The 20,343-nt window shown below is 49.6% G+C and overlaps 1 protein-coding gene across 6 annotated transcripts in view; it reads right to left on the minus strand.

Annotated features, from left to right (window-relative positions):
* LOC144175340 (cytochrome P450 3A14-like) overlaps positions 1-20,343 on the minus strand; it is a 123,299-nt gene that overhangs the window by 98,920 nt on the left and 4,036 nt on the right. The window contains exon 2 of one of the 6 annotated variants that reach the window (XM_077704462.1): positions 10,911-11,008. The exons of 4 other annotated variants lie outside the window; for them this stretch is intronic. Coding sequence is in view for 1 of the 2 variants with exons in the window: in XM_077704442.1 (XP_077560568.1) it covers positions 9,790-9,826 (37 nt within the window). In the remaining variant the exon portion in view is untranslated. Of the gene's footprint in view, positions 1-9,789; positions 9,842-10,910; positions 11,009-20,343 lie in introns of those variants that run through there. One more of the 6 variants, XM_077704442.1, reaches the window with a different exon arrangement.

The raw sequence follows: 20,343 nt of genomic DNA on the forward strand, positions 1-20,343 counted from the left end.
ATGAGCCGCGGCGGCCGCTGCCGGTGCCTGCGCGGTCGCTGCCGCGCGGGCTGCTCGGCCTCATGCCGATACCGCCGCTACCGAAGCACATGGACCCAGAAGAGAACCGGGAGCGCCGCGCGCCCAGAGCGAGAGCCCTAACGGCCGTGCACGCGACGGACACTAATGCATACTACGTGGACGCGGCGGAATATCCGAACCGCCGGGGCAGGTACGCTGTGGTCGTGATTGAAACGACCTCCGGGAAGCTGTGCTCGGCGGGCAGCGTCAGAGCCCGGGACTCAACGCAAGCGGAGGAGCTGGCGATCGCGCTGGCCCTAGTGGACCCACGGTGCGCGACAGTGCTGTGCGACTCGCAAAGTGCAGTGCTGAACTACGCCAGAAACTCGGTGTCACAGTGCGCGATCAGGGTGTGCGGGGCCCTGCCCCGACGGACGCTACCGGTGGCCCTCAAATGGTTCCCGGCACACGTGGGACCAGTGGGGACCGGGACCAACTGCAACGAGGAGGCGGACCGCGCGGCGCGCGTGCTCACAAGTCACGGCAGTGCCGCCGGCGCAGCCGCTGCTACCGCTGCCGCACCCGCAATGGGGGCGGCGGCGCCGGTGGCGGCTGCGGCCGCAGCGAGTCCACCCCCTCCATCGAACGCGGAAGGCAACCAAGAAACGGATGAAGACGGGGATGACGAAGAGGAGACAACCCCACTTAGCTCCTACGGAGACGTGCTGGCATGGTACAGGGAGGGCAGACGAGCCTACCCGCCGCCACACCGGAACCTTACCAGAAGGGAAGGGGTGCTCGTGCGACAGCTTCAAACGCGAGCGATATGGACGCCCGTGTTCGCCAAGCACGTGTGCCCCGAACTATTTCCAACGGACACGTGTGCGCTGTGCGGTAGCGCTCGGGCGACCATGCAGCACATGCTGTGGGGTTGCCACCAATCACCACTAGCAGACGAGGACGACCCGCTACCACCGCGTGTGAAGCGCGCGGCGACCAGCGGAACTGACGAACACCAGAAGATGGCTGCGGAGCTCGCGCTTGCGGCCATCGAGCGCCAGCGGCCGAAATCGCTGCTACCCACCCCCCCACAGGGGGCTGGAGGGCGGCGACAGTAGGCGACCTAACGGTTCCACGCAGGCTCAATAAAGAAGTTGTATCTCTCTCTCTGGCGTAGGCAATGACATGTTCGCTGCCGCAATTGCGCTGCACGAGCACGGCACCTATGCCGACACCACTCGCATCCGTGTGAAGTTCAGTTGAGGGGGAAGCGTCAGAGTGGCTAAGTACGGATCCGGATGTTAGGAGAAATTTCAATGGACCTCTCCCTGCATGTAGACACCGTGACGTCACGAAGCGCAGGAGCGCGACGGGTGGTGCCTGCTGGCAGCCCCGAAATGCGGCGCCGGTTGGCAGAACGCACCTGCGCCGACGGCCCGGCCTGGCTGCGCTGCACCCGAAAGGAACGGTGCGCCGTTGGTTCGGACCGTCGCTGACCGCCTGCATTACAGGTGGGGGTATAGCTGTCCTAGCTGCGGCCGTCGCACCTCCATGTAACTTTCTGCACAACCCTTTCGTGTACCGTTCGGTCAACTGACGAGTGACGCTTTCGGATAATCAGTGCGCGACAGAACAGCCTAAACGAGTCATTCTGAAGTTTGGTACAGTTGCGACGCCTTCCAAGAATGTTTTTTTAAGATGCTTTGTGCTCGGAGACATATCAAGGAAAGCTCATTCATTGTTTTTGAGGTCCGCTTAAGGTGAGCGCGGTGCCTCAGGAAGGGTATACGCTCCCTATCCTTGGTCGCTTTGCGTGCCCCGAGACAGTGGCGTACGCACGATTTTATGTCGAGGGGAAAAAGTAAAGGTAAAGAATTAAAACTATTGCTAAGTAAAATAAGGAGCAACGAAATAAAATTATAAAGAGCAAAATCCCAAAATTATTCCAATAAAAATATCGCGATGATGTCATGCTGTCGAATAAGTGACCGAATGTTTTGTTAATTTTTTTCCCCAGTGAAGTCGCGAAGCGGTTCATCGCCATTGTGAGAGTAACATAGCAGCCACATATGCTTATTGCCTATAACTTGCGACAGCGGCACTGAAATAATTATCGGTAGCCATTATTTGATGATAGTTAAAGTTTGTGTACGCCCGCTGCATACGCCAGCGTCAGGAGGCCGCTATAAAAGAATACATTTACTGAGTCCGTTCGCTTAGGGCAAACAGATATTTAGAGTTTTTTCGAGATGTGTGAGTGACCCATCTCGTTGAGAAGGCACGATGCTACATTTCGAGCCCGGCAAGCATCTCAGTTTTGCCGCACCCGGATCAAGGCAAAATATTATTGCATCTACAAGGAATGAATTTCGTTCGTTTTGAACAGATCCCCCATACGACCAAACTTGCCGTGGTCGATCTGACGGCAGGCGGCTATTGCGGATACCTCGTCAAAACATTTATTTCGCGTTGCCTAAGCAGGTTAGGCATTCATTGTCTTTTTAATACAGCTACTCTATCTTGTCGAAACATGGCAATATTTCCCAGCAAGAAAATTTCCCTCTGCCCCCAACCCCCGTACTATTTCTGCTGGTGCTGCATGATAGCAGATGGTTGATAAACCGCATAATTTTATGGCACTAATCAGCGCGGACTGTCAATGTAGACGGTATGACTGCGCTTTGAAGAAGGGCAGAAGTTCGAGAAAGGGAAATGTTGCTATGAGTAAGAGCAGACGACGCTGCTTTGGCTGCCAGCCTCTTCGGCGGGTATTGTGGATTCGCGCAAGCCGGTGCATTGTGTGAATCCACCATACCCGCCGAATTTACCTCTTTGGGGATGCGGAAGTGTCGGATGCCGCTGATTTTGCTCGCACGATTTGCGTAGCCGAGAGCACAGCAGCCCATCGGCATCAGAAAAGCCAACACATAAACAAACAAAAGGGCCCATCTCCCCGCGAGGGGGACTCGAGTAAATGCGTCGCATAGGGGGTGGGTGTATTCCGTTAACGTTTAGTGTTTGGGGAGTTGGTGGTAGTGAATGCGCTGTATCAGCAGCTTGTTGACGTAGTTTGAATGAGTCAAGGATATAAGGCGCGTTCGTAGCCTTTCATTCTGTGTCGGTTTTGTGGCGCAGTGGGAAGAGCACCATGTACCTCGCGTTCCGCCCACAGGTAGTGAATGCGTTGTATCAGCAGCTTCTTGACGTAGTTTGAATGAGTCAAGGATATAAGGCGCGTTCGTAGCCTTACATTCTGTGTCGGCTTTGTAGCGCAGTGGGTAGAGCACCATGTACCGTGCGTTCCGCCCGCAGGGTCGTGGGATCGAAACCAGGCGCCGGTAAGTATTATTTTTTTACATAGTGTAGGGGGAGGGGTGCGGACCTGTTGTTGAGAGCGAGGAGGGTAGCGTGATGCGGGAGAGGAGGAGTGGGGGAGAGGGCGCACCTGGAACGGCTGTTGCGGACGCCGAGGCACGCCGACAACGCCGGGTGACATCGTGAGTTAAAGAAATGCTCTACATTTAAAACTCCACTTTTGCGCGCGTCTAATGCAGCCTCACTGCATGCGCGCCGCGCGCCGGTCCGAATGTTTTGCGAACCACCCGCCCGGCCACACCCAGCACGTGCGCTCACCATGAGGTCACGGCCGCCGTGTGACGTACCCCGGGAGAGGTTCATTGGCAAAAAGCAGAGTAACAGTTAGGCGTCCAGTGAAAAGGCACATCTTTCTGTTGCAAAACAGTCAGTGGGGAAGCTATGTTGGCCAAACTAGGGAATAAAGCGGCGAAAATAAGAACATAGTCCCAGGAAGCTGAGTAGTTACTTGAGAGACTTTGAAGGCTTGAAACAGGTGCCGGCATTAATCTTTTTGGGGTTTGGTCGAATAACATCGCTGTCCACCAGCAGGCCGAGCACAAGGGTTTCCCGCTCGCCGAAGCGGCGCTTTTTAGAGTTGAGCACCAATGCCGCTTTTCAATTCCATACAGTCAAGTACAATAGCCAGGCGCTCCCTTCAATGTCTGACCAAAAATAACGACGTCATCCAGGTAGCACACGCAAACGTTCCGCTTTAAACCCCGCAAAAAACGTCTATAAATGGGCGAAACCGGCAGCCTGTTACAAAGTCCGAAAGGCATTACGTCGAATTCGTAAAGGCCGTCTCGCGTTACGACGACGGTCTTTTCCTTGTCTGCTGGATGAACGGGAATTTTCCAATAACCCAATCGCAAGTCGATTGACGAAAAGAAGGAAGCGGAATGCAAGCTGACGATGGCATCTCGTATTCAATCGGCGATGATCAACACAAAACCTCCACGATCCACCATTTTTCTATCCAAAATTACCAGAGCTGCGCTTGGACTGCATGATTAACGTATGACACCCTTTGCGAACATGTTTAGAACTTGTTCATTGATCAGCTTGCGTTCTGATGGAGACACTCGGTAAGGCTTCTGTCGAATCGGTTGGGCGCTCACGGTGTTGCTCACGGGCGCTCACGGGCGCTCACGGAATCGGAGACAGCCCTTCTTTACTTGAGAAGTCGAATACTGATGCGTATTTAGAAATGACATTAAGCACGCATTTCGTTTATACCAGGCCAGGCTCTTGTTGATCATGTGTGAAAACTGCATGTCGCCAGGGGGAAGGGTGCGCCATCTGATCAGCGTGTTCGCTTAAAACAGCACTGAACTCGTCACGTATTCGTCGAAGTGGGCGAGTTTCAACCCACACGGTATAACTACCGGCTGAGGTGAGTAATTTATCACCCACAGCGCAGAGCGCCCTTCTTCAACGGGAAGAATGCAGCGAGGCACAGCGTTCTTAGCACAGGACACGGCGACAGCCTCAATAATAGCGTCGAATTTGTTAGGAGCAGCGTTTGGTGCCCCTACGGGCACAAACCCAGCACAGAGTCTCGGAATAACCGCGTCTTCCAATGCGGACACGCGCCGGACCTTGCACTCTGACAGACATCCACAAGTGCCGACAAGAGAGAGCCATTGACGTATAATTCGCCACTTCCACAATCAACGGTTGCGCCACACTGATCTAAAAATTGTATACCCAGTATCACGTCACGAGTGCACCTCGGAGGCAGAGTAAACACAGTTTCGAATTCGCGTCCACCGAAAGCGACATTAACAGAGCGAAGACCGTACGGATGCAAACATTTACCGCCTACGCCACGAAAAGTTACCGGACGGTCCCTTTGAAGACCACTTTACGTCCAAGTTGATTTTGAAATGCTAGACTCATTATAGAAACCTTCGCGCCAGTGTCCACTAACGCCAATGTAGGAACGCCGTCAATAAACACTTCAACTTTGTTCTTTAGCATCACTACAGGGGAAGGCATATTGTATAAGCGCTGAGTGTCGGCTTGAACCCCTTCGGCCGCGCCAACTATAGTTTTCGGGAGGCGGGGAACGACGTTATGGCGAAGGAGAACGGTGGCGGAGAGGCGGTGTTACACTTCGTTCGGACGCTGGAGACTTGGTGCGCGGAGGTTGCGGCCCGGAAAGAAGATTTCTCGGAGTCCGGCCCGACGACAAGCGAAAATTATTGTAGTAATAGTTGGCGTTAGGGCGTGGAAAAGGTGTTGGTGGGTGATATCGTGCCGAATCACGCCGCAACGATAACAAACCGGACCGTCGTGATCTTGCTCCAAATCTCTCTCTTTGTCGTAGTTGTATAATGTAGAGGTTGTGTTGCAGTTAGAAAAACGTCGATCCAAGTTCGAGTTTTCCGGACAAATGGGCCTGTCCGTACGTGCGGCCCGCTCGGGTATTCTGGGGTTGAAGCGGGTGGAATCGCGGTAAGCTGGAAACTCTCGTTCTTCACGGCGAGGGCTTACCGGTGACACAGAAGTCTCATGGTATTCGTGGTGCTCGTCCCCTGTATACAGACCGCTATCCTGACACGCAGTGTCCCGAAGGCGCGCCAACTCTTTGCGCACAACGCGGCGTATGGTTTCAGCCATGTCGTTTTGACCTAGTCACAGGTTGAGACCGTGGTCACATTGGGAAGTCTACCAAACTTTGGAACAATGCGACGCATCTTCAGGGTTTCAAAATGTTTACAGTGTCGAATGAAACCTGAAGCCGCGTTTAAATTGTCTCAACCAATAAAAAAAGTTATAGGCATCTTCTGCAACGCCTTTAATCAAATGGCCCACTTTATTCTCGTGGGATATCTGCGTATCCACAATCTCGCAGAGCTTCGAAACTTCCTTAATATACGTGGTGCAAGTTTCCCCGGGGATCTGAGTCCGCTGAAGTAATATTTGCTCTGGCCGCTTTTTCTTGGCAATGGAATCGCCAAACCGGCCTTGATTTCCTCCACAAAGTGGTACCAACTCGTCAGCTTCTCCTCATGGTTTCCAAACCACATCAACGCAGTGCCGTCCAGAGAGAACGCAATGTTAGCTAACTTTAGGGCAGCGCCCCACCGATTATAACGATGATGATGATGGTGTCGTCAAAGATTTTGGCACGTACCCATAAGGGGAGATTGGCCAGGGCTAAATCGGTTGTTGAATACGTGGGGACTTCAAAATACGAAATTATTTCCGGAAAGAGGCTGTAAAAGGACACTTAGTTATAGGGACTCACGCGTTGGTAGCGCGTGAGCCAGTCATCGACGTCTTCGGCAGCTGTACCAGCAAAGTGACTCTGTGATGCACCCAGCTTCCAGTAGACGCCGGTTGCTGAGGCTGCTGATTCCCGTTAATGGTAGGAGGCAGTGGAGGTATTCCAGCCACCCGTCGGCTTTGGCGCAAATCCTGGGATTCTGTGCTGACGTACGCCGCACACTCCACCGAAATTGTTACGGACGACTAAGCAGTGAGGATTATTTACAATCGGGTGCACGACACACCAGGGGAAGCAACGGCCGCTCGGCGTTCACTCCTCCACCTTCGCTTCTTCTGCGGATCTTTATCATCCTGGATGTAATTGCCATCATCGGCATTCATGCAAGTGTATAACAATATAAATAAATAGAACAAACCCACTGCGGTAGCGGCATTGGTAAAGTGTCAGCCCCGTAATCCAGAGGTTGTGGGATTGAGTGCTACTCGGGGCGCGTGTTTTGCACCGCCTACAGGTCTCTCTTAAAATTTTGAAATTCAAAGATTTTAAAATTTTTAGATTAAAAGAACACGAGCGAGCTTTAGTGTGCCACCTTTGGCATTCTTGGCTGCGTAGCCGCCGAGCCGTTGCAATGCGTGAATTTGCACCTTCGATCCTACGTCACGCGGACAGTGCTGGAAGCAAAGCACCAATGAACTTGTCAGTGCTCTAATTCCGTGCTCGCGCTATACGTGTGGCGAGTATAATGAAAGTGTAACTTTAGTACGTTAAATCCCCGCACGGAGCATCTTGAGAAATCTTGGTGATGGTATTGAGACACCACGGACCCCGAGCCCCCATACTCACGCTGTAATCTACCGTGGCTAGTATATTTAAAGTTGAAGGGCAGAAACCACAAACGATGGCCGTCGGAGCCCACGTCAAGCTCCGGCGGATGGGCAGCCTGCCTGTTTATTTCAAAATGGTTATTTCGATTGATTGATTGTGGGGTTTAACGCGCCGACGCAACGCAGGCGATGAGGCGCGCCGTAGTGGAAGGCTCCGGATTAATTTAAAATGGTTATTTCAAAATTTCCCAAACCCAATGATCGGTACCCGACAAGGGGGCGCACCGAAGTGAATTTTCCATAGTTAACTACCTTAGGATTCTCAAACGCGAAAAATTTTCCCCTTTTTTGATCATGAAATCTGCAGAAAAATCTGAAACACTTACGTGTAAGTCAGTCCTCCTCATCACCAAGTTTGTTGAAAACATTCTGGGCACGAAATAGAAAGCAAAAAGCTAACCAGTGGTAAAATACGTGTGGAAATACAGGATCAACAACTGTCCAAAACCCTCCTCCAACAGAGCATGATCAGGAACTTGCAAAATAAGGTCACTCCTCACCGCAGTCTAAACACAAGCCAAGGTGTTGTCTCGGAATTCGGCCTTAAGGCCGAAAAATACTCTGACTTGCTGGAAGATGTGCGCGAGCAAGTCGTTACAGTAGTCAGATGAATCACCATCCGTAGAGAGAACGAGGAAATAAAAACAAAAGATGTCATCCTCATTTTCGACCATTGCAACCTCCCTGAATGCGTAAATGCAGGCTTCATCTATTCTCAAGTCCGTCCATATGTTACTAAACCACGTCGGTGCTTCAAGTGCTAGTGGTATGGGCACGGTACTTTACAGTGTCGCGGGAAACTGACTTGTGCAAACTGTTCTGATCACGACCACCCCCAGATAATTGCAAATCCAGTAGCATGAAATGCCTAAATTGTGAAGTACCCCATGCAGCGTACTCGTGTACCTGTGATAGGTTCAAACTCGAAAATGCAGTATCGCTTTGTAGATAACAGAAAATATCTCGTATCTGGAAGCAAAATAAAGGTTCGCCTGTTTCGCTCATCCAAGGTACGCCGACGCAGCTCGCCAAGGGTCGAGCAGCGTCTGGTTTCGGTGGCGACCCAGTTCAGTGAGTCCGATCTGGTCTCGCCTCTAACCCCGCTGGGCTGTCTCTGGTAGCCCAGACCGACACCACACCACTTGCTTAGCCAGCAGCGGCCATGGTTGCAAGCACGTCTGTTGAGGAAACCTCTGCATCCACCGTTTCCCCTCCACCGGCCTAAAGCACACGCGAGGGTGCGGAGGAGATGGAGACGGAGGAAGCCGTGGCGGCTCGAAACCCGGACGTACCGCCCGTGCCTCATGTGGCAGCCCCGACACCTTGGTCGGTGGTGACGGCAGCTAAGAACGCTCAGAAGGGTGCACGGCCCAAGGATCCCGGTCTGTCAGGCAAGGTACTACGACGCCTGATGATGAAATGAATGTCGAACCGTTCTTGCCTGTGTCGCAGCGAAGGAAACGGCCTGCAGTGTCCCAGGTAAAAGAAAAGCCCAAAAAGCCGCTTCCAAGAATAACAGCCCCGAAAGGCAGCACATAAAACACACACTCCAGGTGCTCTTAGACTAAGTATTTGAGAAGAGAAAAGATAACTCAATAAAACTGTTGACGCCTTCTTAAAAATGTTGATAATGTGTACGAGATACTGCACTCCCCTCAGCCAAGTGTTATGTGTCTGCAAAAACACATTTAAATTTCAAACGTACATAGTTACTTGGTATTTAGGAAGGACAGGGATCATGATGGTACATCTTCCGGTGGTGTGGTCATCATCGCCCGAAAGTGCTTGGCTTGTTATCCTATCCAATTACAGACCATCCCAGAGGATGTTGCCATTCGCACCGCGATTTTCAATAGGCCAATAACACTATGCTCCGTTTACATCCCTCCAGATTTCTAGCGCTCGAGCTCCCGGTTCGAAGATATGATAGATAAGCTGCCCGAACATTTCATTCTTGTGGGCAATCCACTCTGAGGCTCTTCCCACACGGATGCCCGTGGACGCCTCATTAAGAAATTTCTAACATCTTCAGGAGCATGCGTATTTAACGAAAACAAGCCCACATAACATAATGCAGACACAACACGTACTCACACCTCAACTTGGATATTGGCTCTGCAGTACTATTTCCATCTCTTGAGTGGGATGTTGGCACTAACGAATATGGTAGTGACCACTTCCAAACCATATTAACAGACCTAAGTAACGGCCCGAATAGCTCACCTTTCCATAAAAGGTGCAATGAAGCTCGAGCAAACTATACCACATTCACAGATAAATCTAAACTACAGAACACAGCCATAGCACACTTACACGTAGACGAAGCCGCCAGACTCCTCACGCCGCACATCCTCGATGCTGCTAGAGTCTATTCCCAAGCCTCCGGTTCCCCGCACAACCCAACGAGCCCCTGGTGGAACGAGGACTGCAGGCGAGCACGAGATGCCCAGAACAAGGCGTGGGATGTCTTTCGTCGGTACCCAACGTCGGACAACCTCATCTCTTTTAAACGGGAAAAAGCACTTGGGAAGCGCGTGCGCCGTGACGCTAAAAGGGAGAGTTGGCGCACCTTCCTAAACATTCATAAATTCATACGGCGACACTCACAAGGTCTGCACACATATACGAAAACTTAAGCACAACAAACACACAGCCTGCCCCTGGTTAGTACAACAGGTGACACTAGAAGACCAGGCTAACACACTCGCACACTTCCAAATTGTGTCCAGTTCAGCACACTACCCAAACACACTCATGAAGCACAAAATGCCCTGGGAAAAGAAGTCCCTGCGGGAAAACAATGAGTCGCACAATTCGTACTATTCCATGTTTTCAATTCATGAGCTGAAGGCTGGTCTCAACACATGTAAGCCTTAAAGGAGCCATGAAGACAAAATACAAGTTGGGTTTATTAGAAAGACTGCTTAGTGCCGATAACAACGATACCAATATCATCGCAATCTTCGAACAAAGGACGGAGATAATAAAGAAAACGTGTGAAGCAGTCGCGACCCCTTAGCCAATTTCCCACAACTTTTCTATGACGTCACGGAACCTTGTTTGTGCGATTGGTGGCCGCCTAACCGACCTCTCGCCGCGACACATGACTGGACGTCTGTAATGGGGCCTCTAGTTCCATTTGACCGCATCACTTGAATGCTAACGTGCAGTTAACGCACTGAAAATTATGTTTTATTGTTGGCCCGTAAGACGTCATTTTTGCTCATAACACGTCACTGTGGCGCAAAATTTGAAAGTTTTTAAATACTTATTGCTTTTTTTTTTGTTAAAAAACATTTTTTGTGGCTCTAATGAAGCTGAGTGAGGTACTGAATCCTAGTTCTTTCAAATTAAGCGAAGTTGTATTTTTTCCTCATGGCTCCTTTATGCTCCAGGCGGAGACAACATTACATAGACAACGATACAATACTTACACGCACACACACCTGAAGCACTCCGTCACTTCTACAACAAAGTCTGGCTTTCGGGGCGGCTTCCAAAGCCTTGGAGGGAGGCCATTGTAGTGGTTTTCCTGAAAAATGGGAAAAAACCCTCTTCACCCTCAAGTTATCGTCCCATCGCCATGACAACCTCCTCGAGAAGATGATTAACAGGAGACTCGTGTACTTTTTGGAGTACAACGGTCTTCTCTAGAGCTGCCAGGCAGGCTTCAAGGTGGGGCGACCTACCAACGATCAACATGTTGCCTTAGTCTTATGTATAAGGTGCCTTTCTCCACAAGCAGTACTGTACGACAGTATTCATTGATCTTGAAAAAGCGTACGATACTGCTTGGCGGTATGGCATCCTCAGCGATTTGAAGTCTTTTGGCATGTCGGGTAACAAGATAAACACGCTTGCCAGTTATTTGTATGAGAGATTGTTTGGCGTGCGAGTTGGAACTGCACTCTCTAGAGTTCATGTGCAGGAAAATGGCGTGCCGCAGGGTGGAGTCTTGAGGAGCACTCTGTTGATTGTGAAAATGAATTCTCTTAGGAAGGCAATGCCACCATCAATATTTTGTTCAATTTATGTAGACGACATGCAACTTTCTTTTAAATTCTGTAACTGTAGCGCCAAGTCCAGCTTGGTGTTAAAAAGCTATCTGGCTGGGCAGGTAGTAATGGTTTTAAATTTAATCCACGAAAGTGCACTGATGTGTTGTTTTCCAAGAGGCGCGGCATTCGGCCGGATCCAGACATCAAACTCAATGGTGTCTCAATTCCAGTCAAAAACGAGCACAAGTTTCTAGGTGTAGTCTTTGACAGAAAACTCACATTCATCCCACATATCAAACAACTGAAACAGAAATGTTTAAAGGCTATGACAATGTTAAAGAGTTCTCTCACACACTTCATATGGTGCTGAGAAACAACTGCTTTTACGTATTTTTACTAGATTTGTAGATTCCCTATTTGACTATGGTAGCATTGTCAATGGGTCAGCAAGTAAAACTTGCTGACCCATAGTAAAAGTTAAATGCTGAACCCAGTGCTCCACCGGCCGTGTGGCACCTTCCGCACTAGCCCGGTCGAAAGCCTCTATGTGAAGTATAATAAATGGAACCTACAATGTAAGTGAGCATACAGAGATCTACTTTATGCTTTTAAAATCTCATCAATGCCTCACCCTAATTGTAAGTACGTTTTTTACGATACATGCATAACAGAACTCCGCCTAAAACGACCATCGTTCTCTGCGCTCTTCTCTTACAGAGTTAAAAAGGAAGCGTCAGAGCTTGCTGTGTCTTTTCTAGCTATCATCTGTAACAGATTTCATAGCACTATGGCATCTGCGTCCTGTATCATGCGACACATATTTCACATACAAAGAAAAACCGAGCGCCCAGATGTGCAATTCTGCAGAACTTCTTGTATCTGCAGCAGAAGTGTCAGTGTTCTGAATTTGATACCACCGCCTCCAAAACTGCTACCTCTGTGTCCTGCGCTGCGCATGGATCCAGCTTCAATGTCACTAAAATCTGTGAATAGTTAGTATCTTCACGGCAGAGGCCTATGGCATACTTCTTGTTGTTAATCATACTTTTCGAAGTCACAGTACGAAATCCATTATTTATACAGATTCCCTAAGTGTCGTGCGTGCAATGTCGTTTCCAAAGTCTTTCAAAAACCATGTACTCAATCTTGTCTTCAATGCAATTATGTCTATTTATGCCCGCAAATTTGAAGTGGTTCTTTGCTGGGTCCCTGGTCACTGTAGTATAGTCGGAAACGAAGCCGCAGACCAGATGGCCGCTGCTGCTACACCCTTGAATACAGTATACATAACAACATTACCAACATTACATTAAACGACACATCAGACAACCACGCAAAACATGGCAAACACACTGGTGTAACAGGCACACAAGTTACAGGTAATAACGCCACACTTGGAACAATACGCCACTGACACACGCAATAGATACACAGAAGTCGTTTTGGCTAGATTACCGATAGGGCACACACATGCAATGCACTCGCACCTTCTCACTGGATCCCCAAGACCTCGGTGCAGCAGGTGCGGAAATGCCCTATCCATGATCCACATCCTCATACAATGCAAGGCACTAGAAACAACACGACACAAACACTTCTCACAACTATACAGACAACACATTCCACTACACACGTCGGACGTTTTAGTGGACCACCCCATAATTACCCACAAGTGTACTTTTAAGTTTCTTAGCCATGCCCAGTTTTTACACCTCATTACTTACCATGCATGTTGACACTCTGGCCCTTCACACCAGTGAGCTACATTGACTTTTATGTCATTTCAGTCATATTGTTAGTTAAATGTTTTATAGTTACTATCACTTCGTTTTCATAAGACAACTTTTCCTTGGCGCTCTTTGCCTTTAGTCCGCCTTGTGCCAAAAAACCCAATCAGTGCGTTAAACATTAAATGTAAACGAGGGAATCATTCAATGCACAGCTCTATTATTCGCAGTGATGATCGCACTTCTGTTTCTCGCAAACGGCATGCCGTAGCCTAAATGGGCTCTGAAAGATGTTTTACCGATATATAGGTGTTCGCATTTTTAAGTAAAGCAATATCCTAGTAATCACCTCCTTCAATAATTTTGTCTAAGCGACGAGTGTTAGTACCCGCCGAGTGGCTCAGTGGCTAAGGCGTAGCGCTGCTGAGCACGAGGTCGCGGGTTCAATTCCCGGCCGCGGCGGCCGCTTTTCTGGTGGAGGCGAAAAGCAAAAACGCCCGTGTGTACGAGATTTCGGCGCACATTAAAGATCCCCAGGTGGTCAAAATTAATCCGGAGCCATCCACTACGGCGCGCCTCATCGCCTGGGTTGCGTCAGCGCGTTATAGCTTACAATCAATCAGCGACGAGTATTAGTGGAGTTATTGCAAATCAAAAACGCCACATTTTCGCTCACACTGCGATTCGCGCCTCGTTTCGCCCACGTCCTCTCACCGCGCGAGCGTGACTGTCTATGATGCCTCGCTTCTCGGTGACGTCTGCAGGAATATCCGTTAGCGCGCGTCGTCTGCTGCGATATCATCCGCCGCAGGATCTCTATGGGACGGGGGCGTCGAACTTTCGGCGTTCCGTTTGAGCTGTTTTTTTTTTCATTTTATGAGTCCTGTACTTTGCTTACTACTTGAAAAACTTATAGAAGGAATGGGGTGGCACGTTTATGCTTATACACCACGCAGAATGATCACGCGAACAGTGAACGAACCTTTCACCGCGCGTTCGCGGCGATGACGTGTCGTGGTACATATTAGAGTGTAAAATATTTGAGCGAATGACGAAAAAATCCCCTCACAATTTGGTAGACTGAGCACGTATATGCGTTAAGAACCGACGTCGGTTTGTATATTGCCCAACTGGACCCTCGGTGCGCCAATCTCCAGCTTGGTCGTGTTATGGTGACGCAATGCACGCGCGTACAAAGGCAGTTGTAGTATTCGATCTCGTTATTCTATCAGAAGTAATTTATAACCCTAACAAAAGACCACCAGAAAGGTGCACGGTACGGCAAAGGGACTTTTTTAAGAGTGCGCCATGCATTTCATTTCCCCCTTCCCCTTTACTTTCCGATAAACTTCTACATGACCCTGTGTTTATCAAATACTGGACAAGTACACCGTAAGAGATATCACGAGTGGTCTCGGAAGAGTAGTGTGAGTATTCGGGCCGTACGCACTACCTATTTGTTCGACTATGCAGGTGATAGCACAAAACAGCTTTTCCACTCTGGCTTTTTCCCCTGATGGGCTGGAGCCCCTTTTCTCTATATAAGGGCTGTTCGTCCATTTTGCGTGCTCAATACTGCCGATTGACATATGTGGATTGTTTGGTTGCCAGCCGCGGCCCTCTATTCCTCCTCCCCCCACACAAGTCTACCTTGTGTCTTGTTTAAGTACATGGGCGAAAAATATGCTTATTTTATATAAAGACAACATACACATATAAAGATACCAAAGATACCACATATCAAAGGCAAGGTACACACATCAGTATTTCGTCTTCTGAAAGTACTGTAGCCTTTTTATATACACGAAGCACGGGTTTAAGACAATAAATCGTTCCAATGACTTAAACGATTCCTTGACGTTTGACATAGTAGTTTCACAGTTCAACTGAAAAGTTTTGTTTTGAATTCTCGAATACGATTTGCAAACCATTCCCCTGAGAAGGCAGAAAAAAAAGCCACAGCATTCCTGGATGCCAACCCACGACTTTGCAAGAGCGAGCGCCAGGCCACTGAGCCACAGAACAACGCCGAACGCGCGGAAATAACCTGTATACTGTACTTCATAGCTGATAGAAACGGCACTGTTTTGGCTGCGACAATAGTGCTCACCGAGCTTTTGTTTTACGCTTTCCGCTAAAAACGTCGGTCGAAATTGATTCCTTATAACCTAATAAACCTCCGTAACGGCTTATCTGCTCTTAACTGGGCTTATAGCTTGTTAGTAGCACACTAATATGCAGTTTGAAACTCCGGGAAACGAATTGTTGCCAGAGCGAACGGCCGAAGCGCCATAAGCCGAAATACGGATTACATCAGCGCTAGTGTGAGTTGCATGAACTTCTTGGACCTTACAATGTGTATTACACTCTAGGAACTAGCAGAACAGAGCCACCGGGACGCATGCAGTTTTCGCTTCTCCATCTCTTCCCGACGACCGTTCTGCCGATCGGCATTGTCGGCGTCTTCGGTCAGCGAGCCAGTCACACCACGCGGACTTCCGATCGGCCGGCGTGGTAGCCGTCAGCGCCATATAACAATTATCGCTCTGCGAACTCGGATGCGGGCGTCGCCGTGGGGTCGTCGTCGTGTCGGTCTAGCCACTGCGGCCTAATGAGAAGCGTGGCAGTAGAGTAAAAAAGATAAATATGGACGAATACAGCAGCGTTGAGCGTGCTGCAGGAAGCGCTAATTAATCAAAGGTGCCGCCGCGAGCTGTAAACGCTCGGAAGACGACGCTTCCCTTCGCCGGAAGTGCGAGAAAAAGACCTGGAATTGCAAGATTTCTGCAGCGTGACGCACATGGGTCAATCGATGACATACACGCGGAAAGAGGGCTGAGCCCAATAACATGCAGGAGAGGGTGGGAACGCAGCAACGAACTTAGCAACGAAATTGTGAGTCTTCCGCTGCGCATGAAATGTTATACTTGACACGATAACGTTGACCACCCAACATAACGAATGGGCTGTTCATTTAGTATGCCCAAAACGCCTTTCAGGGCCCTTTAATACCAGGCTGGGCGGCACCAGGACCTTCTACATCCTAGAAATTACGTCGCCGCACAGGAAGATCGCTAATGTGTAGTTGCCGGCCCACTCCTACACGAGACGCTACGAAGACACCCATATAACGGCCCGAGATCTCACCCACCAATCTGGGAGGAGATCCCAGAACCACGCCGCTCACGACCTTCTTAAACATTACACAACCCTACAGGACAGACCGGGCAACAATCCCGCACCACACCCGACAATCAAGAAGAGTCAGGAATTCACACTCAGATTAATTTCACATCCAATTGGGAGTCGTGATGCAGCTCTCATAAGAAACACAGCTCTATGCTGAATGTATTTCTACAACCAGCTAGGCACTACCAAACACGTTATGCGGGAGTGCTGCAACAACCCAGGCTTGCCCCTTTCTCTTCTTCTCTTGAGCAGTGGGAGATATTGCTTTACAGGTCTTTGTTTCAAGACCCCGCACGGGGCACCTTGATTAATCTTGGTGACGGTATTGGCGACACCGCGGGCCCGAGCCCCGAAACATAAGCTGTAGCCTACCGTGGTGATGTGTTTAGAGGTGACGGGTAATAAACCACAAACGGTGGCCGTCGGAGCCCAGGCTAAGCTCCGGCGGATGGGCTCCTTGTCTGTTTACCAAGCAGGGAGCTCTGGGACATCTCTCGGTATCAGGGTAACCAAATCGAAGAACGTGCCAGCGTTAATTGCTTTATACTATAGCATATGGTATTTTCTAAATTCCCCAAACGTTATCGGTATCCTGAAAAGGGGCCGTGCCGAAAGATCGTTTCCCTTATTGCTAAAGTTGCTAATCTTTCCTGAACCAGAAGATTACTCTAGATTTCTTGTTATGGAATCCTGCGATACAGCCCACTCTCTTGCAACGAAATAACTTTTCTTGATCGCAAAATATCTTGAAGGCATAATTTAAACATCTTACAAGACTTAAAAACAAAGGACTGGCGAGGTGTTTTTCGAGGTAAACAACAAGCAGCAGGCCACAAAGCTTCTAGCTCAGACTCGAATGGTTGATATCGACATCAGGGTCACACCCCACCGGAGCCCCAATAGCTCGCACGGTGTGATCTCATAGCCAGATCTGCTGAACGAAACGTATGTAGACCTCCTTGAGGGCTTGAAGGATCAGGGCGTCACGGCCATGCGGCGCATCAAAATCCGCAGAGACGATAAGGAAATCCCCACGCTGCACATCATCCTGACCTTTGACCGCTCGGCACTTCCGGAACATATAAATGAAAGCTTTATCCGGTGCTCCATCCATCCTTACACCCCGAACCTGCGTGCTGTTTTAAGTGGCAGCGGTTCGGGCATGGTACAAACTCCTGCCGCGGCGAAACAACCTGCGCCAAATGCTCCGCACAGGACCACCCCACGAACAGCTGCAACTCTACTACCCTGACTTGTGCTAAGTACCAAGGTCCACACGCGGCCTGCTCCAGGAGATGCGCGACATTTCAACAGGAGAAAAAAAATTATAAATGTGAAGGTTAACGAGAACATTTCCTTTCCACAGGCGCGAAAAAGGTTCGCTTCGTTCCCTCTGAGAAGTTACGCCGACGAAGCTCGCCCGTGAACGGAGCGGCGTCTGGTATTGGCAGGGACTCAGTACCGTGAGTCGGACTTTATCCCCCCCCCCCCCCCCTGGGTTGCTTCAGGCAGCCACACCCGTCACCACAACGCCTTCTGAGCCAGCAGCGGTTGTGGTGCCAACCCTTTCCATAGGGACCGATTCCGCTCCCGTCCCTGCTTCCCCGTCCTCCAATACATTGCACGGTGCCGAGGGGATGGACACCGGGGGCCCCGCATCATCTCTCACCACTGCCGTACCGGCCGTGACACATGTGGCGCCCCTGACGCCCTCGGTGGTGGCAGCTCAAATGGAGGGCAATCGAAGTGGTGCCAAGTCCAGGGGACCCGGTCCGCCGTGCACCCCCCTCACATCTGACGAGGAGATGGACGTCGGACCCTACCGGCCTGAATCACAGCGCAAATAACGGGATGCGGCATCCAAACAAACACAGAAGCTCAAAAAGCCCATTCAGAGAATAACAGCCCTCAAAGATAACACATGAACACACAAACACACCCTCCAGCCATTCTTAAATGTAAATAATAGGAATAGAAAATATCCTTCATTGGAAATGCAGAGGCCTCCTTAAAATTTTCGATGAAGTGTGTGAGATGAACCATGATAATCAGCCAAGTGTCATGTGTCCCAAGAAACACACCTCAATTCTAAACGAAGAAATTTCTTAAATAGGTACATGTAATTCAGAAAAGACCGGGTTGGCTGCACACACTGTTCGGGTGGTGTGGCCATTGTGGCCCGTAAATCATTACCAAGCCACCCCCTCTCTTTGAACACTATCCTTGATGCTGTAAGCAATCCGCACGATAATATATAATAGGTTCATAACGGTATGCTCCCTTTAAATCTCCCCTGATCAGCTTTTGAGCTCTGATTTTGAGGGCCTTGTAGATCAACTACACGACCGTTTTTGCTCATACAAGACCTGAATCCGCATAACTCTCTTTGGGGCTCCTCCCGCTTGAATGCCCGAGGTAACCTTATCAAAAAAATTCCGAACCTTCGGGAGCATGCCTCTTCAACAAGAACAAGCCTACATACCAAAATGTAGGACACAACAATTACTCACACATTGGCTTGACTATTGTCTCTGCAGTAGACTTTCCATCTCTTGACTGGGATGTTGGCACTAACCCATATGGTAGTGACCACTTCCCTAGCTCACTAACACATTTTGGTTGAAGGTCCAAGCAGTCCATCTTTTCATAACAGGTTTAATGAATGAAAAGCAAACTGGAGCCCATTCCCTGATACATATAAACTACAGCGCTCAGCCATAGCACACTTACACGTAGACGAAGCCACCCAACTCCTCACGGCACACATCCTCGATGCTGCCAGAAAGTCCATCACCCAGGCCTCCGGTGCCCCGCGCGACACAAGGAGGCCCTGGTAGAACCAGCACTGACGGCGAGCAGAGAGGCCCAGAACGACGCGTGGGTTGTCCTTCGTCGGTAGCCCACGTACGACAACCTTGTATTTTTCCAAAGGGCACAGGCGCTTGGGAAACGGGTGCGCCCTGACGCAAAAATGTGGTTGATTCCTCTTCTATAGGAAACAGTAAAACACGAAAGTGCAATGGGCCTTCACGGGAGCCGTTGAATGTTTATTATGCATCGATATTAAATTGCACATCGCTATTTATATTTTGTCAGTATAGCCACAAGCGCTCACAAACCGGTAGTGCGAACGAAACCAAACGGTTTGCCAGCGAATAATTTGGTGAACACTTGGTCCGCCGCAGCGAAATGAGCAGCGGACCGTGCCACAAGCGCGACATTCGCAAGTCGGCGTTGATCTTACTTTGTGGTTGTTGCCTTACAGGCTTCTCTAAAGGTTACGCTTTGCGCCCCACGTACCCGTAGGCGCTGGCATCGAGGCGTCAACTGTCACCGCTCATAAGCGTCATGATGCACTACTTCGCTTCGCTTCTCCTAGGCGGCAGCACCATTGAAAGGCAACTAAGAAACTTATGGGCAAGGATATCAGGCGCATTTGTTTTCCTGATTACGCGTGCTTTCAAAGCCCAGTCGGTGGCGCGTTTCGTACCTTCCGCCCGGCGAAAGTGTTCGTGGTTCAAATATAGGCGCAGCCGCATCAGCCGAAGTTTTTCTGTTGATGTCATTTCCGTGACCGGTATGACGTCAGTCAGATCTTGGTGGACCCCGTCATAAAACACTTTTGTGTTAAAAAGTACAGTTGGCGCACCTTCCTCACAACCCGGAACTTATACACCGACACTCAGAAAGTATGGACACGTATACGAAAACTCCAAGGACAACAAACACACAGCTTACCCCTATTTAGTGCAATAGGGGACACACTTGAAGACCAGGCTAAGACACTCGAACAATGCTTCCAACAGGTGTGCAGTTCAGCACATTACACCAACACTTTCATATAACACAAAACATCCTCTCAGAAGTTCTCGCTAGATAATACTTATCACACCTCTTCGCACTTTATGAGCTAAAGATCGCACTGCGTACTTGTAAGCCTTCAGCTCCAGGCG

The sequence above is a fragment of the Haemaphysalis longicornis genome, unplaced genomic scaffold, assembly GCF_048455015.1.
Source record: "Haemaphysalis longicornis isolate Haplotype H1 unplaced genomic scaffold, Haemaphysalis longicornis Haplotype H1 scaffold_1, whole genome shotgun sequence".
NCBI classification, from domain to species: domain Eukaryota; kingdom Metazoa; phylum Arthropoda; class Arachnida; order Ixodida; family Ixodidae; genus Haemaphysalis; species Haemaphysalis longicornis.